Raw genomic sequence first — 27,764 nt, 5'->3', positions numbered from 1 at the left:
ATTGGACAGCAGGCAGGTGTGGGTCCTTTCACAAAAGGACATGGATAGGCTATATGAGCAAGCTCTGACTCCATTACAGCCTATGGCAAAAAAAATTTTTATTATTTATTGCTATTTTATGTACCGTGGGACTCCCACTTCGACGACGGGGATGATTCAAGCATGTGAATTTATGAAAGATCCAATACTGGATAAGAATATGTCCTTATCAACCCGCTGTGCTATCCCCTCTATCTCTACAAGTTTTTGGCATTATTCTGTTGCAGGCACCTGGCCCACCCACACAAGTGAGGTATCATTTTAATCGGGAGACTTGGGGGAACGCTGGGTGGAAGGAAATTTGTGGCTCCACTCAGATTCCAGAACTTTCTGTCACCGAAATGTGAGGAAAATGTGTTTTTTTAAGCCAAATTTTGAGATTTGCAAAGGATTCTGGGTAACAGAACCTAGTCAGAGCCTCACAAGTCACCCCATCTTGGATTCCCCTAGGTCTCTAGTTTACAAAAATGCACAGGTTTGGTAGGTTTCCTAGGTGCCGGCTGAGCTAGAGGCCAAAATCTACAGGTAGGCACTTTGCAAAAAACACCTCGGTTTTCGGTCAAAAAATGGGATGTGTCCACGTTGTGTTTTGGGGCATTTCCTGTCGCGGGCGCTAGGCCTACCCACACAAGTGAGGTATAATTTTTATCGGGAGACTTGCGGGAACATAAAATAGCAAAACAAGTGTTATTGCCCCATGTCTTTCTCTACATTTTTTCCTTCCAAATTTAAGAGAGCGTGTAAAAAAGACATCTATTTGAGAAATGCCCTGTAATTCACATGCTAGTATGGGCACCCCGGAATTCAGAGATGTGCAAATAACCACTGCTCCTCAACACCTTATCTTGTGCCCATTTTGGAAATACAAAGGTTTTCTTGATAGCTATTTTTTACTCTTTATATTTCAGCAAATGAATTGCTGTATACCCGGTATAGATTGAAAACCCACTGCAGGGTGCAGCTCATTTATTGGCTCTGGGTACCTAGAGTTCTTGATGAACCTACAAGCCCTATATATCCCCGCAACCAGAAGAGTCCAGCAGATGTAACAGTATATTGCTTTCAAAAATCTGACATTGCAGGAAACAGTTACAGAGTAAAACGTAGAGAAAAATTGCAGTTTTTTTTTACCTCAATTTCAATATATTTTTTTTTCAGTTGTTATTTTCTGTAGGAAACCCTTGTGGGATCTACACAAATTAGCCCTTGTTGCTGAATTGAGAATTTTGTCTACTTTTCAGAAATGTTTCGGTTTCTGGGATCCAGCATTGGTTTCATGCCCATTTCTGTCACTGACTGGAAGGAGGCTGAAAGCACAAAAAAATCGTAAAAATGGGGTATGTCCCAGTAAAATGCCAAAATTGTGTTGAAAAATTAGGTTTTCTGAATCAAGTCTGCCTGTTCCTGAAAGCTGGGAAGCTGGTGATTTTAGCACCACAAAACCTTTGTTGATGCCATTTTCAGGGGGAAAACCACAAGCCTTCTTCTGCAGCCCCTTTTTCCCATTTTTTTTTTTTTTTAAACTACATTTTCACTGTATTTTGGCTAATTTCTTGGCCTTCTTCTGGGGAACCCACAAAGTCTGGGTACCTCTAGAATCCCTAGGATGTTGGAAAAAAAAGGACGCAAATTTGGCGTGGGTAGCTTATGTGAACAAAAAGTTATGAGGCGCTAAGCGTGAACTGCCCCAAAAAGCCAAAAAAAGGCTCGGCACAGGAGGGGGAAAAGGCCTGGCAGCGAAGGGGATATAGCACTGCAACAGATAGTGATTGGAAGGAGATGTCGTACTGTGCTATAATTCTGAAAATCATTTGGCTGGTTGATCGTTTCCATGATTCTGCCTATATTTTTCATATCATACTGTTTGGTGAGAATAGTATTGCCTTCAGCAAAAAATTACAATAAACAGATCTTTACAACAAAAAAGCAACTTGAATGCTTGCATTCAACAGTGGGTGCCCTGAAAATAGTTAAGGGATACATATGACGTTGTACAAAATGCCAGGGGCCTCTGCCTCTCTAGACAAAATCTTAGACATGATACTTTCATTTTTTTGGACGGGCCTTGTCTCTCTTTTTCTGCTTCTCATGTCAAGGAACGGTTGGTTTGTGACCTTAAGTGAGACATTGTGAACTCTGTTCCACTTTTGTATCTTTTGTGGGCCCCTGAATGAGAGGCTAATTGATGTTGGATATACTGAATACTGATAAAATACAAAACAATTTACATTTAAATAAAATGTTATTTTTCTTTTCCTGCAAGAGATGAAAATTGAAAAGATCCAATAAAACTATGAAATAAAACAAAAACATTTAATACAACAGAGTGTCAAGTAACCGTCAGTGTTCATTTTAAATATGAAAGAAATACCTGCACTTCTGAGCCTATTTTAATTGTCTCTTTAAATCCTCCAAGAGCACAGAGAGCAGCGATGGCCTGTCGAGCGATTCCTTGAAGTTTGGCAAGTTTTCTCCCACTGGTACTACCATTTTCCAAGATGCTCTCTGCATGCTTTCCCAGTTGAGGAACATACATAAGAGCACGAGACAGAACCTAGACAGAAGAGACCAGAGACCAACATGATTTTCATATCAATAATCATTTACTCTTATTTATATAGGCATCTGTATAAGTCAATAAAAAACAAACAGTAAATGGTAGTATTTCCAGAGATGTAGTGTTTTCTAAAACAGGGTCCATGATGCCAACACAAACTGTTGGTTGCAATACCACATGACCGTGATGTTGTCCACACGTATTGGCTTCCATTCGGCTGCCATTCTTATGACTATAGCAAAGGAGGCACTTTCTTCTGTGACAGGGCCAAAGGTGGAACTAGCCTACAGTCTGGTGAGGTGTCCAGGCCACTGGCCTCCTAAAGATCCTCATATCAACTGTCATCAGTGTATTGTTGGGCAGTCATCTTCAGCATCATATGCATTATTGTCAGAATCCATTTCATATAAAGTATGGAGGGTTTGAACCCTTTCTGGAGGCAGGGGTAAAGTACCAGACCTGATGGATAGCCCAAAGGCTGCAGAACCAAGAGGATCAGGGCAGGACCTCGACCAAAGTCAACATGGTGCCGACTCGCATTCTGTTTTGTCACCTGACCAGTTCAGCGTTGATGCTCCAGGGTCTGGAGAGGGTTATGGTGCCAGAGTCGGAAGCAAAGTTGATGTGGAGCCCATAGCAGGTCCAAAGGGTACAGCTGGCGCCAAGTGCGGACCCGTCAGGGGACTCTCAGATGGAGGCCCTTGTGTTTCCTTGGGGCCAAAGGCGGACCAGATGGAGCCAGTAATGTTCCAAAAAGCTACAGCATGGCTTCATGGAATTGTTTGATTTGCTTCACACTTCTGAGGGTCAGGGGCATTCAGGCTGTCTAGGGACAATGGTCAGAATAGGAACAAAGGTCAGAATTGGTGCCGATGGGGAACAGCTTCGGAGAGAGACCACAAGGCACATTGGCATCCTTATTCTTACTCTGTACTCCAAGAGCTGTGGGTGTGGGCGAGTCCCTCTTCGACCTATTATGCTTTTTCTTTGACTACCAGAAGACTTTGACAACAATTATTGTCGATCACAAGAACAACTTTGGGAGTGGGAACTTCTCTCCGACAGCACTCAGGGTGGGCTCTTTCAATGATAGGCAACATAGAGCTTTGCCTCTCAGCCCTGGCTAGCCTTGGAATTCATCAAGGAGCACTCACTGCAAGCCTTGGATTCCAAGTTCCGACGTCAGACACGATAGGAAAACCTGATAGGAAGGCTGTCATAGACACTTGCTTGCGACAGCCCCTACAATGTTTAGAACCCTGTAAGCCTTGGGAGGTGATGTTTCTCATTGTACACTGGATTTTACAAAACAAATTGAGATAGATATCTCGTGAAGATGGGGGGATGGGTTTGAAAATGCATTTGATGGTGTGGAAAGGAACTGACAGCGCACACGAGTAATGCCTATATGCTCAGATCCGCACAATGCCACCGACCGGTGCACAGGGGTACTGGTTAAAAAGTAATTAGATCCAGACTGATGCCTGGTGAGGAATCGGAGGTTGGTCAGGCAGCAGCAAGAAAGAAGACAGAGCAGAAAGATAACCCATTCAGAGTACCCAAAGAAGAGCCCTGCTGGGCAAGAGTCAGAATAAAAAGGACATCAGAGAGAGAAGCAGATAGTCTCTCATTAGATTTCTCTGCACAATTTAGTGTAAACTTTTTCCCATGTATATAACTTCTTGGTAGAGGGACGCCAGTGTGCCAGAATGACATTACAGATTTTGGGAGGAAGGTCAAAAGCTACCAACTGTCACGGCTCAGTCTCTACACAAGAAGGTGGAGAGTTGACGGGTTCAGGTGGAGGACCCTTCCCTGCTGCTGCAACAGAAGATCCTTGCAAATGGGCAGCCTGATAAGAGTATCAATGCTCAACTGCAGACGCACGGAACACCAGACTCTCCATGTGCAGTCCGCAGCCACAAGGACAACTTTGGCCCGGTCGTTCTGAGCTTCTTGAGAATTCTGTGTAGGAGTGGTATGGGCGGAAAGTTGTACAGAACTCCTGAGCTCTACTAGAGATGAAAAGCATCTCCACGGGATAGCCACCTTGGAAACTCCAGCACACAAACCTCCAGACATTGCGTGTTCTCTGCAGAGGTGAACAGATCTAACCAAGGCTTTCCCCACTGCAGAAAGAGACCTTGTGCACTCCGGATGGAGACGCCACTCGTGATCCACCAGGCATCGATGGCTGAGTTTGTCTGCTCTGATATTCAGGGAACCTGCAAGATGTTGTACCACGAGGGATATGCCCTGCTGTTCCAGCTATGTCCAGAGATGTACAGTCTCTTGACAAAGGGTCCCCAAAACCACCCACCCTGTTTGTTGCAGTACCACATGGCAGTCGTGTTGTCCATGAACACCTGCTCTAGCCTTCCCTTGATGGAGGGTAGAAAGGCTTTCAATGCCAGTCGGATCACTGAGCTCCAGCGAGTTGATGTGGAGTCTGGATTCCGCCGGAGACCAGAGTCCTCGGATATCCACCTCTCCCAGTTGGCCTCCTTACCCCAGGAGTGACGCATCTGTCACTGCTGTGAAATCTGGAAGGAAGAGGGGTCTGCTTCTGACCCAATCATGATTCATTAATCACTACTGCAGGTCTTTTGCAGTTTCCTCCAAGATCTGGACCATGAAGAGAATCCCCTGATGCTGCGCCTACTGGAACTTAAGGTCCCACAGCAGAGCCCATGTATGCCAGAGGGCATGTGCCACAAATAGGATGCAGCAGCCCATGAGACCCAGCAGCCATTGAGCCCGATTCACCGAAATCCAGGATACAGGCTGAAACATCAGTATTATAGACTGATTATCCTGGACTCACCATTAGGAGGAAAAGCCCGAAACTGCACTGTGTCCAGAACAGCTCAGATGAAAGGCAGCATATGAGAGGGAGACGTGTGACTTCAGCACATTGATAGTAAACCCCAGAGAATGGTGGAGGTTAACTGTAGCCTAGAGCTGGGAGACAAAAGCCTGGGGTGAGCCTGCCTTCAACAACCAGTCATCAAGATAGGGGAAAAATGGCACTCCTGATCTCCGCAGTTGAAATCCAACCACCGCCATAACCTTGGTGAGCACCTGAGGGGCACTAGCAAGGCCAAAAGGGAGAGCGGTGAACTGAAAGTGCTCATGGCCCACCATGAACTGTAGGTAATGCTTGTGGGTAGGCAGGAAGGAAATGTGGAAATATGTGTCCTGCAAGTCCAGCACTACCATCTAGTATCCCACGCCTACGGCAGACACGACTTGAGCAAGCATGAGCATTCTGAACTTCCCCTTTGAGGAAGAAACTGAGAGGGTGAATGACTAGGACAGGAAAAAGGCCTCAATCCTTCTTGCGCACCACAAAGTAGCAGGAAAAGCAACCACAACTTACTTCTGGCATTGGCAACCTCTCAGTGGCTCCCTTTGCCAAGAGTGGTCACTTCCTGGCGGAGTAAGGAGAGATGGTCTATCGTCAGCCTGTCGCAAGCAGGTGGTATCGTGGAAGGGTAGACACAAATGGGACGAAGTATTCCCTCCAGACAATTTGGAGAACTCATCAGCCTGATGTGGCACAGTTCAATATGGGCAGGTGAAGGCCTAGTCTGCCTCTCACTGGGTGCCCATGACGTTAAGAAGAGAGACTGTAAGGGTTTCGAGGCTGCGGCTGCTGTGAGGAGATGTACTGGTCTGACCCTTGGCTGCCTGACCCACAGAATCTGTGGTTACCACATCCTCAGCCATGCAGAGGCTGGTAAGCATGCGCACCATGGTGGCCTGGAGGGTACAGACACAGCTGGAAGCCCCTGCCATGGTCACGACTTGGGCTTAAGTAGGACAGAGTGATGAGGAGCCAAGGAAGGGCATAAGCCCTGGCCGTAGTAATGATGTCCTTAAAGCACTCAAGCACTAAATCGCCCTCGACTCTGAAGAAAAAGGAGCCATCAAAGGGCAGGTCCATAAGGGATGCTTGGACATCCCCAAAAAAGCCAGTTGTCCTCAGCCAGATGTGGTGCTGTAAATCCACTGTTGATTCAAACCACTCTGCTCAGCGAGGCAGTGGTATCCAGTCTACATCTGATTGTGAACTTAGCTGTGTCTCTCCCATCAGCAAAAGCCTGGAGAGTATGGCCCGGGTCTCATCCAGGACCATGGACAGCATCTGTGTAACCGAATTCTATAAAGCATGCGAGTGACGGTCCAAAAACATGCAGGGTTCATAGACTACAATGCCAGGCTGGTAGAAGAAAACATCTTCTTGTCTAAAGTGTCCAATGTCTTGGATTCCCTGTCTAGTAGTGTAGTAGGAAATGGGCCAGGATTTACCTGGGAGGTGAAGGCTTGGACCATCAAGTTCTCAGGGGCAGGACATCTATAAAAGCTTCACTAAACGGGAGAAACGGTTCTGAGGGGGGGTCACTCCTGACTAAATCACCTCCATCAATATGTTCATCTTGACTGCCCAGGAGGCAGGCTAAGGTCCAGGACCTTGGCTGCCCTTCTCACCACAACTGCAAATGGCGCTCCCTCCTCCAAAGTCATGGTAGGGGAAGAAAGCATGCCAGTATATGGAGAGGTGTTCAGTCTGCTGGCTTTGGCCAAATCCTCACACCAGTCCATACTGGGGTTGAAAGGCTGGTATTCTTCCAAGTACCAGCGAGCCCTCCAAATCCTTCCCGAGTACTAGCCCAAAGGAACAGGGCTCAGGCTCTGGCCTGGAAAGTATGGCTCGAGTTGTTGTTGATGCCCATGCTGTGCCGTGTCAGAGTTGGGGGTAAGAATGGGGATGGCACCAACCGTGGCCCGTGCTGTGCTGGAAGCATCAGGACCGGTGTCAGGGAAGGTTGGAGTGGTACAACCAACGTCAGTCCGGATCCAGGATTGGATCAACAGGTACCCCTTAGCGCTGAGACTGAAGGTGCTTGTGCAGGACCTGAAGAGGCCCCTTCCAACTCCATGGGGCTCAAAGGCGCTCCCAGCAGTGTCTGTCTGCCCAACAATGAGGCGCATGGCCTCATAAAACTCTTTAGCACACTAAAGATTTTAATGAGGCGCATGGCCTCATAAAACTCTTTAGCACACTAAAGATTTTCTATATGGCCTCCTTGAAGGCCTCAATCTCCTGCAGGGTTGGCAACGAGCAAGGGAACTCAGGGTGTGGCACTGTGGAGGGGTACAGCTTAAATGTGGACTCCCTAGCACCTTCTCCTTGGCACCAGACTGGCAAGATGGGGTCGAGTCCAGGTGTCAAAGACATACCCCCTGTGAATGACTTGCTTGTGGAAGTCTCAGCACAGCTTCAAGTCTGTGGTTTTTCTGGGGGGGGGGCATACCCCCTAGCACACTGTTTGAAAAACAATTTAGAAAAGTAGAAAACAGACAAGATGGTCCTTGCACCAGGCTACTAACTTCTGCATAGTGGACATAATATACCTATTTGGTGAATGGGCAAGGTGTGGCCAAAGTCACACCTACCACCTCAGCATGCAGGTCATAATTTCTAAGCAGGTTCTGCTTAATCTCCAGGCATGAAAGTGTAGGCTGTAGAGATTCCGATGACGAATTCTGCACAGTTATTAGGACAGCAGGTACTCTGGAAAAGGCTAGGGTCACAGAGGACAGATGCAGACTCTGCAATACTAAACCCTCCAAAAGCCCAGCCCTAGGCTATCAAGATCAACTAAACCCAATCCCTTTTGACCATCCTCAGAACTCAGCAAAGCAGAGGTGGAAACACATAAGGGAGACCCAAGCTCCATGAGAGGCAGAATGCATCGCTTAACAAGCCTTGAGGCAGGAAGTCTTGGGATGCCAAAGGCATGATACTGCTCTTGATGGTGATGAAATATCCACCCAAGGCACACTCCCCCACCAGGCAAACAAGCTGTGAATCAACTTCGGATGCAGAAGTCACTCAGTTGGCCAAATGGAATCTGCTCAGCTTGCCCACCCTGGAATTGAGAGAGCCTTCTAGTTTACAAACTAAGGGGAATCCCTTGAAGATCCAGCCATCTCCTGAGTCTCACGACCTCCTGGCATAGCACACGCGTCCCCACTCCACCCTACTTGTTGCAGTACCACATGGCAGTCATGTAGTCCATCAAGTGTAGCCAACAATGGGCACTGTTTAAAATTAGAATTAATTTTTTTTTTAACTTCTATGAACACAATGTTGATTAAGCAATGGACAGTGGTAAAGCTGTACAGACTAGCTTACAGCTGTCAATATGACTATGAAACCCATATTTCAAAGGGGCCCAAGGAATATTTTCCATTTCCCATAGGTCATGGGTTCTCAGTGAAAAAGAATGGATGCCACTGGACTTTTAACATAACTTAAAAGTACCCAGCACAACATAATAATATATATTCTCCCAACAGCCAGCTGATCTGAAAACGTCATGTTAACTGATTCATGAGACATACATAAAAATAATGTAGCAGGCCTTTTCCATCTATGCACCAAGGGCCTGGAACAACATCCCCATATCCATTCTGACTGTCCCAACTATTCTCCAATTTAGGATTTTACGGCTCACCACTTTAAAGAACGCTACATTACAAACCATAAAGTATCCATAACCAAGCTAACTCTCCACTCACTTGTTGACCTAATGTATGTCTTAGACCCTGTACAGTGCTCTTCTGCTTTTTGTTAAGTTTCACGTAAGCGAAATCCCGTTTACATACATACATGCAATTATGTGCTACCTATCCTGGAGACAGTGGAATAATGATTAGGCTATTACTTCTTCTCTAGACTTTTAATATGTAACTTTGCATTCCCTTGTGATCAGAAGTTGTACTAACAGTTGCAGTGAGTTTGCAATCTTAAATCAAAATAACCATTGCTGATGGAGGTCTGCGGAGACTATGAAAGGAAAATCCTCTTTGGAAAATCTGACCACATGGTTTAACACTAAACACCTAAATTAGACCCGATGTACACTGTTTCCATCCATCTGGCTCTGTGAACTTATCCCACTAGGAAAGGGCTGGGTATTAATCACTCACCATCAGCTATGTGTGTTCACTAGGGTATGGGTCTAAGGTTTCTATTAGACTCTTATGCTTCATCAATGCTAGAAAATGAGCTATGGTTCCTTGATGAGAAACACCCTTCAACAAACCACGCACTGGATGGCTTTCAAAATTGTAAAGACAACAGGATGTCTGTCAAAGGGTTGCCATGCCTAATTAGGAACTTTCATTGCACATAATAACCAAACATACCAATTGTAAGTAGTCCAAAACTCGTTCTGGTGGTAATTTCCTGATTAAACACCAGTCATTCAGGCATTAGTATACAAGAATCCTGTGTCAGCATAGATGAGGTGTGACTTGTCCATTCTCGGGCCACAATTAGTTAGAAGAGGCAGGACGGAGTTAAGGGTGATGTGTACATTTCATGTGCAGCGTGTAAATCAGCAAACCTAACAGTAACAACTCTAAAGGCTCAACAAATCCACAGTGTAGAACTGACGTGATATTTCAGAAGTCCAACATGAGACTTATTCTCCTTCTGTTTTCCTTTATTGAAAGATTTAGGATTGCAAACACCGCCTTTTCACTTCCTCTGGTATGGACGCTTTGACTTGTGGTTTCCCACTGATATCCTAATAAGGTGCTAAGAGGATGGGGGAGCTAAACCCTGCAACTCATTTGGCCAATGCTTAACATCTAGGAGTTCACAGCTTTAATTGGCAATTAATAGTGGATGTTATCCTGTGGAGTAGTGAAATTCAACAGACAAGGATCTGTGAAGAGAGCAGAAGAATGAGCTGCTTAACCTTTCTCAACTGATTGTCTACAGCATATCAGTTCTTCCAAAGATGTTATAAACTGAGTTCATATTTTAAATTTGAATAAATAATCTATACAAATTAACAGCTTTTCATGCAGATCATATACAGAAAAAAGATAACATTTGATATGACAAATAATATAATCATAAAACTCAGAGGATAACAGAGAAAGTGTATGGAGTGTGCATTCAGTGCAAGGTGAAAGCAAATAAAATACAGTAACCATAATGGCTCTTAAGGCCAGTCTCATTTGGTATATAGGTCACCCAGCTTCACCTGGGAGGACTATCTGGACTCTATAAGTCTTGCTAACTTCCTCATCATTTATGCTTTTGCAAATCTAGAATAGGAGGAGCCAGTATCACAAAAGCTTCAAATTAAGATCTAAGGGCAGCAGGAGCTTGAGTGAAAAGGATGCGAAGGGCCTACAAATGGTAGAGTGCCCCAGTGATCATGGTGTGCTCCAAATGGAAGGTTCAAATCATCAGGGGGCAGCTGGAGCTTGTGAGGCTAGAAATGGAGTGTCCCACTTGGAAGGGTGCCCTGGAGGGAAGCATGATAGGTAGAAAGGAACAGCACGATAAGAGGCCTACAATAGAGTCTGGGCGAGCAATGAGCCCTGAGCTTCTTATTCGTTTCACAGGAACACCCCCTGCACTCAAATCTTCATTTAAAGCACTTTATGATACTGGCTCATCCTACTCCAGATTTTTAACACATATATATAATATTTCTACATTGAGCGCCTTGAAGCTTTCATCATCTAACTTTCGGGCTCTTAAAAAAACCTTTGAGTCCAGATGATGAGCCCAATATCCATTTAAAGGATTGAAATATTGACTGATGTCATGGACCCTATTTGCATTGTTAAACAATTTGTAAAGGGCAGTGCTGTTCTTTTGGATACGCACTTTGACCACTTATAACACATGTGCATCACCTAAAAGAGAGAATGGAGCACATTTTGTGACCTTCACCCACTGCATCATTTTTAATAAGTTTGATTTTCCCTTTTCATAATTTTTTATTTTGTTACAAAAATACAACCATCTGTAATTTAAGATAGCTGATATTGCGCGCTAAGGACCCCTGTTCTCAGACACTGTCTTCGAAAACCTTTGAAGTTAGCTACATAACCTAGAGATCTGCCACGAGGACAGTCATTGAATTATCTGTGTACTGAAATATTTACAAGAGTCCGAGTGGACCTGAATTTTTCTCCACTAGCAGGTGCAAGGTTGTATAAGAGTGACTCCAGTCACGAAGTTGCTCAGGCTTAAATGGACATCAAAACATGTCTCCAGAGACTTCTAGTTGCAGATTTCTTGCCTTAGTATAAATACCCAAGCAATACCATCCTCAGCGGTGGGCTGTGATCATACTAGAAAGTCCTGCAGGACCGAATGGCCAAAGTAGCTGTCTCTGCGGACCTGAATGTCCAGGCAGTAATGTTTAGTGAATGTGTGCAGGGATGCCCACGTTGCTGCCTAACAGATATCCAGATGTGCTGGTTGCAGTTGCTCTGGTGGAGTAGGCACACAAGCCCTCAGGGGGTTGCTTCTTTCCCAAAGCATAGCACATTTTGATGCAGAGCAGTACCCATCGCGTGATGGTAAGCTTCTGCACCACCTTCCTTTTCCTAGCACCCACAAATCCAACAAACAGTTAATTGTCCACCCAGAAATCACTAGTATGATTGAGATAGAACACCAACGCTGTTTGTGGATCCAGATGGTGGAGTCCCTCCTCTTCATGAGAGGGATGTGAGGGGGTGTAAAAAGTAGGCAAAGTGATGGATTGGCCTAAGTGAGAAGGCGTAACAACCTTAGGAAGGAAGGAGGCCCTTTTATGGAGCGACGGGGGGTCCCTCCTCTTCATGAGAGGGATGTGGGGATGCGTAAAAAGTAGGCAAAGTGATGGACTGGCCGAATTGAGAAGGCGTAACAACCTTAGAAAGGAAGGAGGCCCTTGTATGGAGCACCACTTTGTCAGGATGGACAGACAAAAACGGTGGCTCAGAAGAAAGAGCTTGAAGCTCACTTACTCTGCGAGTAGAGGTGAAGGCAATAAGAAAAGCAGCGTTGATTGTTCAGAGCTACAGGGAACAATTGTGCAGCGGCTCAAAAGGGGCACACATAAGGTAAGTTTAGGACCAGGTTCATGTCCCACTGGGGCGTAATGAACAGGGTCGATGGAAACAAATGGGTGAGTCCCTTAAGGAACCTTCTAACAATGGGAGACGTGAGTAAGTAAAGTTGATCTGCAATCTAAGAAAGAGTGAAATGGCAGATAAATAACTTTTAATGGTGCCCAAAGCAGAGCCCTGCTGGGCCAAAGAAAGAATGAACAAGAGAACCTCAGAGAGAGGTGCAGAAAGAGGATCAACAGAATTGTTGGTACACCATGCCACAAATTTATGCCAATAAGGCGAAGACTGTACAGGTTTGGGTGGAGAACCGTCATCTGCTGCTGCGACAGAACATCCTACCGAAGTGGCAGTCTTATCGGAAGATCCATAGCCATGCTCAGTAGCTCTGGATACCATACTCATCTTACCCAGTCCGGAGCTACAAGGATTACTTGGGCCTGATCTTCAGAGCTCTGGACAGAAGTGGTATAGGCAGGAAGGCGTAAGGCCTGAGTTCCATTCGAGCCAAAAAGCGTCACCGAGCGAGTGCCGCCTTGGAAACTCCAGCATGCAAAACAGCTGACATTGCGCGTTCTCTGCTGAGGCTAACCGATCTAACCAAGGCTCTCCCTGCTGCTGAAAGAGGCCTTGCACCACCTCCGGATGGAGAAGCCATTCGTGACTGACTATGCATCGAAGGCTGAGTTCGTCTGCTCTGACGTACAGAGAGCCTGCCAGATAATGAATCACCAGGATTATGGCCTCATGTTTCAGCCACGTCCAAAGACAAGGAGTCCACGACCCTACTCTGCCCTGATTGTTGCAGAACACATGGCACAGTGTTGTCTGTGAACACTTGCACCACTTTCCACTTCCCTTTTAGAGAGGGAAGGAACGCTTTCAAAGCAAGCCTGATCGCCCGGAGATCCAAAAAATGTATGTGGAGACCAGACTCCACCTTAGGCCAGAGACCTTTGATCTCTGCCTCTCCCAAGTGGCCGCCCCATCCCAGGAATTACGCATTTGTCAATTCTGTAAGATCTGGTTGGGGAAGGGAGAGGGGTTCTGTCGTTGATCCAATCGCAATTCAAAGCCACCACTGCAAGTCTTTCGCAGTTCCCTTCGAGATCTGAACCATGTCTGAGATATTCCCCTGATGCTGCGGCCACTAGAACTTTAGGTCCCACTGCAGAGCCTGCATATACAGGATGCAGGAGGCCAAGCAGCCTCAGCGTCATACTCACCAAAATCCAGGATAGAGGCTTAAACATCGGTATAATAGCCTGAACGTCCTGGACTCGCTTTTCAGGAGGATAGGCCCAAAACTGTACTGTGTCCAGAACAGCTCTGATAAAATAGAGCATCTGAGAAGGAGTCCGGTGTGACTTTGTCGCATAGGCTCTCATTATCCTAATGAGACTACTGGATTTTGGGGCGGCAAGATCTTTCGCAGGGTGGGGGACTAAGTCTGACCCACGGTGAAGGACCCTTGTCACCCCAAATCCGGGTTATGCTCCGGCTAACTAGCAGTGCCTCATCTCGCCCAAAGGGAAGAGACAATTGGGCAGCCGAGCGCATGACATCTTAGTACTTCCCAGGGAAGTCATGGTCACTCAGGTCACAACCGGTTCTCTCATACACAGTGCGGTCTCATATAGAAATGACAAAGGCAGTTTAAGTTTTAAAGATTGGTTTAATAAAACAACTGTATTTTATATAGTAAGGCGTGAGCTGCAATAACCAGAACGACACAACACAGTAGAATTAAAATAGTAACGATGAGAGTGAAGCACAAGAATAAGACTATCAGTGCAACTATATTAAGTTCTCTCTAAGTTATATTCTGAGCACAGCATGTGAAGCTCTAAGCCTGCCTTTTAGGTTCCCCCGGGAGGACATCAACCCTCATACCCGAGCAAAGGCCTGTAATCTGTATCAGCATCTGCAACGGGGAAGTCAGCATCTAGTTGTAGGTTCCTGGTCGGAATCTCCCTCTCCCCTGTACTAGGACTAGGGAGTGTTTTTATAACTAACACGAAGATGTTCTAAACAATGTCCCTGCGTAAGGATGTGTATTGTCTACAAACGCTAGAGACTAAACTTCTACCACGTTTACCGGCAATGTACCAGACTGTAGCCTTGACTGAAGCACAGAGTGAGAAAGAATGCATTGTTTGAGAACACAGTGCTGAACTAAGCTAAACAGTGTGACAGAAGAAATAAAAACAAGACCGTAAAACTGGTTATTGTAAAATAACAGTGCGAGGTTGAATAAAATGTATCTAGGGCAAAGTGCACAGAGGCCTAATATGTCAAGCTAACGCGCATGAAGCTATATTAGAAAATGGCTACACTACAACTTCATCATGTTTATAGTGAACTCAAGCAAGTGCAGAAAATTCACCATAGTTTGAAGGTGGGAATGGACTTTCTGGGGCATGTTCACCTTCAACAGCCAGGTTGTCGCAGTAGTGGAAGACGGAAACCCCTAACCTGCGCAGATGAGTTGCAACCACCGCCATTACTTTCGTGAACACCCTAGGGGCGCTGGTAAGTCCGAAGGAGAGCACGGCAAATTGAAAGTGCTTGTGACCTACCGCAAGTAGCTCCTGTGGGCAGCCGAGATAGGTATATGGAAGTAAGATTAGTGCAAGTCCAACGCTACCATTCTGTCTTCTGGGTCCAAGGTAGAAGGACCTGAGCCAGAGTGAGCATTTTCAACTTCTCCTTCTAGAGGAAGAGATTTGAGGCCCTGAAGGTCTAGAATAGGAAGTAGGCCATTGTCCTTTTTGGGCACCAGAAAGTAGTGGGAATAAAAACCAGAAGCTACTTCTGGCACAGGGACTCGCTCTATGGCTCCCTTGGCCAAGGGAGTTGTGACTTCCTCGTGGGGAAGTGCCATATGATCCTCCCATAAGCAGCCAACCTGTCTGCCATTATGGATTCCAAGTGGGGCAGGTGATGGTGGATTCTGCCCCAACTGGCCTGAGATGGTGAAACAGACTAGGAGGGTTTGGAGGCAGCGGTAGGGGCGGGGTGGACTGGGCAGACATCTGGTGCCCTGTCCCATGAGCCCGTGGGGATTCCGTGTCCCTGGCCGCGCAGTGGCTGAGTAACAGGCGCGGCTCAGGGCTGGCAGGGGAAGGACACGATGGGGAGCCCCTTCCATGACCACGAAAGGAGCGGAAAGAAGACTGTGCTGGGTGAGGAGCAGCAGCGAGGCCACTTTGTCTCTGAAGAGACGGGTGCCATTAAAGGGCATGTCCATGAGAGACTGTTGGACATCTCCCGAAAAACCAGACGTCCTCAACCAGGTTGGCGCCTCAAGGCCACCGTAGATGCAACTGATCTGCCCAGTGAGACGGTCGTATCCAGCCCACAACGCCTGAGCTTAGCCGCATCCCTCCCATTAGCAACAGCTTAAGAGATGATGGCCCGGGCCTTCTCGGGGACCTGCGACAATACATGCACGACTGTATCCCACAATCAATGGGTGTAGCGGCCCAAAAGGCATGCTGGGTGTAGGAACCTGGCCTGGTGTGTAGTGGCCACCTATGGTGTTACCAGGTTCAGGCAACCCCTATACGTGAATGAAGACCGTGCCAAGGAAGCCAGGGCTCTCTAAAGGGAGCTGTGGCTGAGCAGCCCAGACTTATCTAGGAGTGGAAAGCACTTGTAATATCACAGCAGTCACACAGCAACTTATCACACCTGAAAGGAACCACACTGTGTTACAAAAATAAAGGTACTTTATTATAGTAGCACTGAACTAGAATACTTATAGACAGTCCACAAACTGGAGGTAAGTACACACTATATACATATATATATATATGTATATACACACACACACACACTAATAATTAGGAATTAGCATAGGAAACAACAAGCATTGGCAAGAATCTAAAGAAAATAGTTGGGGCCCTAGGGGATGGCCAAACGCTATAGTAAAATAGTGGAATGCAAAGTGAAGTCCCCAACCCAAGGATATGGAGTTGTTAGATGGGAGCTGGGAGAACACGGACCCCAAGAAGTGAGTACCTAAGTGTCCCCCTGTGACCAGGAGAGCAGAGGTAAGTACCTGGTGTTCCCAAGGACTAACAAGAGAACTTAGAAAAGTGATTTTGCAAGAACAGGACCAGACCCGAGGTGGATTCTGGAAGATAAGGACCTGTAGAAAAAGGGGACAGACTCCAGTCTGTGTTGGAGTGTCCAGACGGGGAAGGAGCCACTTCCCACCCTTCGGTGGATGAAGACCCGCGTCAGCGGTAGAAGATCAGCTGTGGAGCCCAGGAGCTGCAGGGAAGTCCTTTGAGTCATGTAGCTCATGTCCCACATCGGTCGCCGGGTTGCAGTCGGTCAGTGGTCAGGATGACCACCAACAAGCCTTGGCAAAAGAAATTGGAGCAAAAATAAGTTGTAAGGCTGAAGAGAACCAGCAAGGTCCAGGGGACTCGACCCTTGGAGGGGAGTCCGAGCTGACCCTCAGCAGTCAGGAGAGCCAACAGAAGCAATCGTAGCCCCAACAGGCAACCCACTGGCAACAGATATAGTAAGCTGCAGTGAGGTCCAATCAGCACACCTGGAGAGGAGTACCACATCGCTGGAGCAGCAAACAGGAGACTGTCCTTGGAAGGATTAAGTGCTGGAGGCTGGAGCTACTTGGAGCCTGAAGATCCCTAGGAGCAGGAGTCAACATGCCTTGGTTGTTGCAAGAGTCGTTGTGCACAGGGGTACTGTCCTGCAAGGAGAGGCAAGGGCTCACTGTCTCCCAAAATGGACAGAGGGCAGTGAAGACCAAGGAGACCACTCCGGACCACCATGTGTGTTGCAGGATCTACACAGTTCCAGAGGAGGCAGATCCACGCAGCCAGACGTAGTTACTGTAGGGGCCTGCAGAGCAGGGGAGTGACTCCTTCACTCTGAGGGAGATTCCTTATTGCTTCTTGGTGCAGCTTAAGTCTTATCGACCCCAGAGGATGCACCACCGTGGAAATGCTGCAGTTGCTGGAAGAAGCCAAGGGAAACAATGTTGCAAGGTGAGGTTGTCTCGGGTGTTGCAGTCTTCTCAGTTCCTGAAGCGTCCAGTTGCGGTTCTGGTGGCCAGGAGCAGAAGAGGTCGATGCAGAGTAGTCCTGGTGGAGTATTGCATTCCGAATCTGGGGACCCACCCGTAAGGGAGTCACTAAATAGCCCTGAGAGAGGGGGTTCAGTCACTTTGCACGGCAACTACCTGACCTGGCCACTTAGATGATCCCAGAGGCCTCTGCACATCTTGGATCCAAGATGAAAGAATCAAGTGGCCACTTGGAGGAGCTCTGGGCACCAACCTTGGGGTGGTGATGAACAGGGGAGTGGTCACTCCCCTTTCCTTTGCCCTTTTTCACGCCAGAGCAGGGACCAGGGATCCCTGGCTTGGTGCAAACCAGTTTATACAAGGAGGGCACCAAATGTACCCTTCAAAGCAAACCAGTGGCTTGGGGAGGTTACCCCTCCCCAGCCTTGTAACACCTACTACCAAGGGAGAGGGTGTTGCCTCCCTCTTCCACAGGAAATCCTTTTCACTGCCTTCCCCTGCCAGAGCTGGTCAAGCAGCAGGAGGGCAGAAACCTATCTGAGGGGTGGCGGCAGCGCAGCTGTCTGTAAAACCTTGGAAGGCTGGTAGGAGCAATACAAGGGGGTCCTCTAAGGAGCCCCCAGAGTGCATAGAATCATACAACCAATACTGGCATCAGTATTGTGGTATGATTCCGACATGTCTGACACCAAACATGCCCAGGTTCCATTATGTAGCTGGACCACAGGTCCTTTGGCCAGTATATGGGTAAAATGGCTTACCTGCACTTACGAAGTCCAATGCATTGGAACTTGAGTTCGTAGAGGCATCTCTGCTCATGCAGCGGTGCCGTCACACAAAAACCTACCCTGCACTTTGGTCTGGAAGGGACTACCATAGGTGTGACTTACAGTGACCTGGTGTAGTGACCTGTGGTGAAAGGGTGCATGAACCTTTTCAAGCAGGCTGCTATGGCAGGCCTGCACACACATTCTGCATGTGTATCCATGGGTGGCATAATACATGCTGCATACCATGGGGGACCCCTGGTGTCCCAAAGCCCTGGGTACCCAAGTACCATATACTAGGGACTTATAAGGGGACACCAGTATGCCAACTGCCGAGTGCACAAAGGTCCAAGGTAACCAAATTTGGAATGAGAGAGCACAAACACTGGGGTCCTGGTTAGCAGGATCCCAGTGAAAACAGTCTAAGCACACTGATAGCAGGCAAAAAGTGGGGGTAACCATGCCAACAAGAGGGTACTTTCTTCTTTCCTACACGGTGTTTGCGGACCGCAATGCCAGACTAGAGGAAGGAAACATTTTCTTCCCAAGTTGACCCAGTTTTGATTCCCTATCTGGGCGAGCAGATAGGAATGCGCCAGAGGAAGAAGAAGCCTGGATGACCAGGCTCTCAGGCATACGGTGCTGGGACAGGAATTTAGAGTCGTTGGCGCAGGCAGATGGCGGCAGTTGACTATCCTATTCACAGGAGCCCCTGTGCTAGGTCTGCACCAGATACCCAGAAGGGCATCCGTGAGGTCTTCATTGACGGTAAAAGGAGTTCCGCAGTGGAAGCCCCAGGCTGAAGCACCTCAGTCAGGAGGTTAGTCCTGACAGCCACAGAAGGACGTTTGAGGCCGAGAGCCTCTGTTGCCCTCCTGATCACCATGGAATACGATTCTACCTCAGCCGTAGCCACGGTAGGGACAGAAAGCATGCCAGCATCTGGGGAAGTATCCAGACCACTAGCCTCGCCCAATTCCTGTGCCCAGTCCATATCAGGGTTCTCAAGCTGGTATTTCAGAGGGTCCAGCAACCCCTCCAAACCTTACACACACAGTAAATTGGGTCAAATCCAAACTGGGGTGAGAAGACCCCATCGAAGTCAGACCCGGCATAGAGAAACGTAGTTCCGGCTCTAGGTAGTTGTGAATGAGGATTGGGTCGACGTCGATTGTGGGCCCAACCGGCATTGGGAGCGTTGACGTCTTTGCCGGCACCAGGAAAGGTCGCGTTGGCACGACCGGTGTTGTTAAAGATCCAACAACAGATCTGGAGGGGCTCTCAGTGTCCGTAGCTGAAGCCGCAGGCACAGAACCCAAGGCCCCTCTATCCGATCCCCTGGGCCCTAAACGCGCCACAGGGGGGGTCGGCCTGCTCAAAGATGAGGCACATGGCCTCGTAAAACTCCTTCAGCTGGGCAGAGGTGGTTCCGGCTCCGGGAAAGTTGGGGAGTCACAGAGCGGACCCAGAAGTAGGCTCTGCGGACTGAGGTTTTGAGTGTCAGCGCTCTTCCCACATCGCATCAGTCGAGTGACGCAGCAAAGTCAAAAAACCGTTGGCTTCCTTCGAAGACAACTTTTTATGACCAGAGTGTCCCGAAAATTTAGACTGGGACGACGAAGAGTGGTGATGGCTGCAAGTCTCGTGACCTTCCTCCCCAGCATTTAGTAACGACACACTGGGGGGTCCACAGATTCCAAAAATGATTCAGTGGGGGTCCCCGGGTTCCAGTAGTAATAAAGTGGGGGTCCACAGAAGTCAAAAGTTTGGGAACCACTGTTCTAAGGTAAGGAATCTGCAACTATAAGTCTCCATCAGATAGACAGAGTAAGAGAGTATAACAATTTATTGAAACCGTTACTGAGCACAGTATCAAGTAGCACTCAATGACAGATAAGGGAGACTAATAGTGAATCTGCAAGAAGATAGAGTAGCCATTGTGAAGCTCATTAGCCAAGATAAGTTGTTTCTGTTAAAGAATAGCCATCAACAGTAAGTAAAACTGAAAGAGTTTTAAAAGTACAGAAAGCACTATATAAACTACACCAAACACTAACAAACCATCCCTCTGTGCATCACAATTCAACAGTTAATATGTAGTAAATGAATGAATGGATGACTGTAAGGAAATGCCTCCTTGGCATGGTTACCCCCTGACTTTTTGCCTTTGCTGATGCCAAGTTATGATTTGAAAGTGTGCTGGGACCCTGCTAACCAGGCCCCAGCACCAGTGTTCTTTCCCTAAACTGTACCTTTGTCCCCACAATTGGCACAACCCTGGCACCCAGGTAAGTCCCTTGTAACTGGTACTCCTGGTACCAAGGGCCCTGATGCCAGGGAAGGTCTCTAAGGGCTGCAGCATGTCTTATGCCACCCTGGGGACCCCTCACTCAGCACACATACACTGCTTGCCAGCTTGTGTGTGCTGGTGGGGAGAAAATGACGAAGTCGACATGGCACTCCCCTCAGAGTGCCATGCCAACCTCACACTGCCTGTGGCATAGGTAAGTCACCCCTCTAGCAGGCCTTACAGCCCTAAGGCAGGGTGCAGGAACTGTAACACCTGGCGGTGAGCCTCAAAGGCTCACCCCCTTTGTTACAGCGCCACAGGGCATCCCAGCTAGTGGAGATGCCTGCCCCTCCGGCCACCACCCCCACTTTTGGCGGAAAGGCTGGAGGAGATAATGAGGAAAACAAGGAGGAGTCACCCCCCAGTTAGGACAGCCCCTAAGGTGTCCTGAGCTGAGGTGACTCTTGCTTTTAGAAATCCTCCATCTTGTAGAAGGAGGATTCCCCCAATAGGATTAGGGATATGCCCCCTCCCCACAGGGAGGAGGCACAAAGAGGGTGTAGCCACCCTCAAGGACAGTAGCCATTGGCTACTGCCCTCCCAGACCTAAACACACCCCTAAATTCAGTATTTAGGGGCTCCCAGAACCTAGGAAGATAGATTCCTGCAACCTAAAGAAGAAGGACTGCTGACCTGAAGCCCTGCAGTGGAGACGGTGCGACAACTGATTTGGCCCCAGCCCCAAAGGCCTGTCTTCCTACTTCGACGATAACTGCACCAGCGACGCATCCAACAGGGACCAGAGACCTCTGCAGAGGACTGCCCTGCTTCTAAAGGACCAAGAAGCTCCTGAGAATAGCAGCCCTGTTCAAGAAATTGCAACTTTCTGCAACAAAGAAGTAACTTTAAAGACCTAACGTTTCCCGCCAGAAGTGTGACACTTTCCACTCTGCACCGACGCCCCCGGGTCGACCTGCGGAAAACTAACACTACAGGTAGGACTCCCCGGCAACTGCGAGCCTGTGAGTAGCCAGAGTTGACCCCTCCTGAGCTCCCACAGCGACGCCTGCAGAGGAAATCCAGAGGCTTCCCCTGACCGCGCCTGCCTGTAACAAGGAACCCGACGCCTGGAACCAGCACTGCACCCACAGCCCCCAGGACCTGAAGGAACCGAACTCCGGTGCAGGAGCGACCCCCAGGGGACCCTCTGCCTAGTCCAGGTGGTGGCTACCCCGAGGAGCCCCCCCCTGTGCCTGCCTTCATCGTTGAAGAGACCCCTGGGTCTCCCCATTGATTCCTATCTGAAACCCGACGCCTGTTTGCACTCTGCACCCAGCCGCCCCTGTGCCGCTAAGGGTGTACTTTCTGTGCCTGTGTTCCCCCTGGTGCCCTACAAACACCCCCTGTTCTGCCCTCTGAGGACGCGGGTACTTACCTGCTGGCAGACTGGAACCGGGGTACCCCTATTTCCATTGAAGCCTATGTGTTTTGGGCACCACTTTGACCTCTGCACCTGACCGGCCCTGAGCTGCTGGTGTGGTAACTTTGGGGTTGCCTTGAACCCCCCCCAACGGTGGGCTACCTTGGACCCAACTTTGAACCCTGTAAGTGTTTTACTTACCTGTGAACTTTAACATTTACTTACCTCCCCCAGGAACTGTTGATGTTTGCACTGTGTCCACTTTTAAAATAGCTTATTGCCATTTGTGTCAAAACTGTATATGCTATTGTGATTATTCAAAGTTCCTAGAATACCTGAGTCAAATACCTTTCATTTGAAGTATTACTTGTAAATCTTGAACCTTTAGTTCTTAAAATAAACTAAAAAAATATATTTTTCCATATAAAAACCTATTGGCCTGGAATTGTCTTTGAGTGTGTGTTCCTCATTTATTGCCTGTGTGTGTACAACAAATGCTTAACACTATCCTCTGATAAGCCTACTGCTTGACCACACTACCACAAAATAGAGCATTAGAATTATCTCTTTTTGCCACTATCTTACCTCTAAGGGGAACTCTTGGACTCTGTGCACACTATTTCTTACTTTGAAATAGTATATACAGAGCCAACTTATTACAATGACAAAGTAACAAAAAGATTTTAATGGCAGTCACATCCTTGAGGACAGCTGAGATGGCTACTTCATCCCAAGGGAAATGGTCCAGATGCCTTCTAGGGGATCATCAGATGCCTTCTAGGGGATCTTTCTTGGTGGGGTCAGAGGTAGGCATTATGCACAGCTTGACCCTTCTAGAAAGTGTTTACTTGGTATAGGAAGCTGGCTCTCTATAAAGTGCACTAACTTGAAGCATACTGTGCAGAGAGTCCAGTTGATCCCCAACTGCTATTGCAGAGGCAAAAGTAGACAGGACTAATGCTCTATTTTGTGGAAGTGTGGGCAAGCAGTTAGGCCTACTAGAGGGTGGTGCTAAGCACTGCTTGTACTTATAGAGGCAATAAATGAGACACACACTTAAAGAATACATCTGAGATCAATTTAGAAAAATAACATTTCTTTTCATATATGTTTCAAACCCAGGAACTTCGTAATCAGGTAAGATGAGTTACAAGCATAAATGTACAAGTTACTTTCCTTCATTAACAATATATCTGGTAGAGACATATTCTAGTTGCAGATTCCTTACCTTTGAATTTCCCCAGGCGTCAGTCTGGATCCAGAAATGTTTCTTCGTGAAGTACCTCTGCGCGCCGTCAGTCGGCGACGGTCGACTTTGCGGGTGTTGTGGTCACCGTGATGACATTGCAGTCGTATATAGGCACCACCCCGGCGCGCTGAAGTCACTTTATTTTCACGACTTTCCACGCCAGTAGCGTGGGGCCATGAAGAACACAGAGTGGTACGCCAAAAACTGGGCCCTTAAAGGGAAGTTCCTGTCCTTAGAAATCAGTTTGCAGTGGGTGGGGGAGGGGGGAGGATAGGCAGGTCAGTAAGGAATCAGCAACTAGAACATATCTCTACCAGATATATTGTTACGGAAGGTAAGTAACTTGTACATCTGATAGAGACTTCTAGTTGCATATTCCTTACCTTTGAATAGATACCAGACCAAAACCATCCCCGGTGGTGGGTTGTGAACCACGATCACACTAAGAAGCCCTGCAGGACCGAAAGGCCAAAGTAGCCGTCCCTGCGGACCGGACTGTCCAGGCAGTAGTGTTTGGTAAAAGTGTGCAGAGATGCCCACGTTGCTGCCTGACAGATGACTAGCAGCAGTAGCACTGGTGGAGTGGGCACGCGAACCTTCAGGAGGTTGCTTCTAAGCCAGAGCGCTGTCCATTTTGACCCATCTAGAAAAGGTCCTCTTCTGCACTTGCTTCCCCTTCTTTGCACCCACATATCCCACGAAGACTTGATCCTCCACCCGGAAGTTTTGGGATGATCAAGGTACAACGTCAATGCTCTTTTTGGGTCCAGATGGTGGAGTAGCTCCTCTTTATGTGAGGGATGTGGGGTTGCATAAAAGGTAGGCAAGGTGATGGACTGCCGGACATGGAAGGGTGTCACTACTTTAGGTAGAAAAGGAGCCCTTGTGCAAAGTACCACTTTGTCAGGATGTATTGCCAGGAAGGGTGCTTTAGATGAAAGAGGTTGGAGCTCACTTACTCTACGGGCAGAGGTGATGGCAACTAAGAAGCCTTGATGGTTAAGAGCCATAAAGGGCAGTTGTGAAGCAGCTCGAACGGGGCACATATGATGTCAGCATGATTTATATGTCATATCTTTTCTTAGTCTATTAATAGGCGAAATAGCCAGACCCGCCTTGCTATATGTATTAGTGTTTTGTTATTGCCAATAATTGAACCATGTGTATTAATAGACTAATAAAAGATATGCCATATAAATCATGCTGACAAGCACCGACATTTGTAAACTATCTCTAAGTAATTTCAATTCGATAATTCCGCATTGATGCCTCATATTGTTTGTGGGCTTATACATTGGCTGTGACAAACTTGTTGTGCTACTGATTTTTTAAATTTTTTAACGCACATTGATAATGCTTCCTTATTTTATTTTATACCTTTCCTATCGATCACTAATATTCCAAGCATGGAAACATCATTATTTAACAACTATCTCTATGGTGGACACCTTTCTTTCCTTCATATACATAGAAGCCAGCATGTTTAAGGCAACTATTTTCCATCAGAACATGTTCTTTTCATGTAGTGGTACAACACTGTTAGTCGAATACTAAAGTGATCATGATCTTAACAAGTAATCTATGAATTTACTCTTATCTGGAATCCAACAGTTCACTTAGGCACCGTGAAGGCACAAAGAAGAACTTATGTCTTCCTTAAAGCATATTTATCTAATAATGCCCATAAATTACTTCACGAGATGGCCGCGCTCATTGATCATTAGTCCTTTTATTATTGCACTGTCTCTTTTTGCATGGTGTTAATATCTATTAGAGAGGAGCTCCACAGTCCTCTTTCTACTCTCAGTTATAAAGATAGGGCTCAGCAGACAGTAGTCACGACATTGTTAGTTGGTTTACCTAAATTGACTAACCAAAGTACAAGCACAATTACGAGCGCTTTTTTGGTTTACGCCTAAAATACACACCTCACAAGATGTCCGCGCTTGTTAAAAACTAGTCCTTCTATTGTGTTGCTGTCTCGCGTTCTTTCCGTTGCGTGGTGACTGTATTTGACAGAGAGGAGCTCTGTAGTCCTCTTTCTATTTTTAGCCGCAAAGATAAGATCCTAGAGGGAAGCAATTCCGACGCGTACTCGCGTTCGGAACAGACGACCTTCTACAACGGGTTACATACTGCTTCACACACAGGTGGGTTCTGTTGCCGATTGCATGGAATTGGCAATTTTTGTTTTCTGGGCCTTTTTTGGGATCGCTCTTAAAATATCATTGACTGAGTTACGTGACATACATTAGTAGTATTACTAAGCTCTAAATATATACATTTATTTAGCAGATTTATACGGACTATAAATGAAGTCGATTTGTGAAGCGGAGTATGTTTTGGGTCATAAATAGATGATCCATTTCTACAATACCTGAAGTTTTTTGACACATGGCAGAATTGTTCATACAGGTAACTCGATTACTGGTTCTTCTTTAACCTACATGGTTGTCAGCTCGCATGTTTTATGGCAGATTACAAATTTCATGAGGCTTTATACTTATCCTTTGATCCCCATTAGACATTTAGGTAGTTTAGTTTACATCACAAACATCTGATTATACATTGAACCTACACCATTAGGTCTCTATTGGGAAGTTCGCAGTGACTGATCACGTTTGATGACACCTTCACGGGTTTGTACACTATAGAGTGTGTTTTTATTTCAAAGCACCTTTGTTTTACTATAAGCTCACAACTATCCATCCCACGTTTTTTTATATGGTGTCGGGTCTATACATCATTCCGGTACTTGATTGTTGTTCTAATTTGGCTATTAGGCTTATTTTTGATACAATTGCAGCCCTGACGAAGTCGATGGGGTATCCCCCGGACGAAACACGTGTTGGCTGTGGGGTCAGATTGGAACATCACTTAAGGCAATTGTCACTGAATAGCTGATTGGATTGAATTTGGACATTGATATTAGGCTGTGGGGTCAGATTGGAACATCACCCATGGCAATTTTCGCTGAATAACTGACAAGATTGGATTTGGACATTGATATTAAAGCACAAGAATTGTGGAAGCACTGGAGACTGCCTCGCCTCTCAATTTGTGTGTTGGTACTTTGCATGGTGCTCTATTATAAAGGACATTTGCAGTAACTTCGTCATATATTATTTTACTTTCTGTTATACTAATGTTGATTTAACGAGTGCCTCTTGTCTGTTCACAATTTTTAGCTGTTTGGTTTGCCACACAGTTGGGGATCAGGGGTGTGGTCCTCTCAGAGTGCACAGTGTTAAAACTGATGCCAAAATTGACATTCACCTCGTAGCCTTGAGCGCCATTCTTTCCCACAAGGAAACACCCTCACCAAGCAGGTGCTTTTAATGCTAGACTGATATGGAGCCCAGTTTCCACCGGAGACCAGAGGCCTCTGATCTCTGCCTCTCCCATGTGGTCACCCTATCCCAGGAGTGACGCATCTGTCACTACAGTAAGATCTGGTTGGGGAAAAGGAGAGGGATCTGCCTTTGACCCAATCCTGATTCGTTATCCACCTCTACAGGTCTCTCACAGTTCCTTCCAAGATCTTGACCTTGTCGGAGAGATTCCCCTGATGCTGCCCATACTGGAATTTCAGGTCCCACTGCAGAGCCAGCATATGCCATCTGGTCTTTTGAACTAGCTGGATGCAGGAGGCCATGAGGCCCAGCAGCCTCAGAGGCATTCTCACCGAAATCCAGGATAGAGGCTGAAACATCGGTATCATGGCCTAAATATCCTGGGCTCGCTTTTCACGAGGATACACCCAAAACTGCACTGTATCCGAACAGCTCAGATGAAAGGGAACGTCTGAGAAGGAGTCAGGTATGACTTTGGCACGTTGATAGTGAACCCCAGCGAATGCAAAAGATTAGCCGAGTCTGGAGGTGGGAGACAACTGTCTGGGGTGAGTTCGCCTTTAAAAGCCAATCGTCGAGGTAGGGGAAGATTGGAACCCCTAACCTGTGCAGATGAGCTGCCACCACTACCATCACTTTCGTGAACATCCAAGGGGCACTGGTAAGGCCAAAAGGGAGCACAGTGAACTGAAAGTGCTTGTGACCTACAATGAATTGTAGGTAACGTCTATTGGCCGGCAAGACAGGGATGTGGAAGTATGCGTCTTGCAAGTCCAACGCTACCATCCAATCTCCGGGATCCAGGGCAGATAGGACCTGAGCCAATGTCAACATTTTGAACTTCTCCTTCTTGAGGAAGAGGTTGAGGGACCGAAGATCTAATATCGGAAGAAGACCCTTGTCGTTTTTCAGCACCAGAAAGTAGCAGGAATAGCAACCACAACCTACTTCTGGCAGCAGAACCCTCTCTATAGCTCCTCTGGCCAAAAGGGCTTGGACTTCCTCGTGGAGAAGCGCCTTATGATCCTCCGATATGGGATTGTATGAAGGTGGCAAGGCAGTCGGAGGTGTCTTGAGGAGGTGTCTCGAGGGGG

The 27,764-nt window shown here is 47.1% G+C and overlaps 1 protein-coding gene across 5 annotated transcripts in view; it reads right to left on the bottom strand.

Annotated features, from left to right (window-relative positions):
- The window catches only part of HECTD4 (HECT domain E3 ubiquitin protein ligase 4), a 1,724,100-nt gene that overhangs the window by 819,807 nt on the left and 876,529 nt on the right, over positions 1 to 27,764 (bottom strand). For all 5 annotated transcript variants that reach the window (XR_011199486.1, XM_069214810.1, XM_069214812.1 and 2 more), the window contains exon 41: positions 2,411 to 2,593. Coding sequence is in view for 4 of the 5 variants with exons in the window: in XM_069214810.1 (XP_069070911.1) it covers positions 2,411 to 2,593 (183 nt within the window). In the remaining variant the exon portion in view is untranslated. The remainder of the gene's footprint in view (positions 1 to 2,410; positions 2,594 to 27,764) is intronic.

Source organism: Pleurodeles waltl, chromosome 11 (assembly GCF_031143425.1).
Source record: "Pleurodeles waltl isolate 20211129_DDA chromosome 11, aPleWal1.hap1.20221129, whole genome shotgun sequence".
In the NCBI taxonomy this organism is placed as follows: domain Eukaryota; kingdom Metazoa; phylum Chordata; class Amphibia; order Caudata; family Salamandridae; genus Pleurodeles; species Pleurodeles waltl.
Note: the sequence above shows the minus strand (reverse complement) of the source record. Positions and strands in the feature narration are given on the sequence as shown.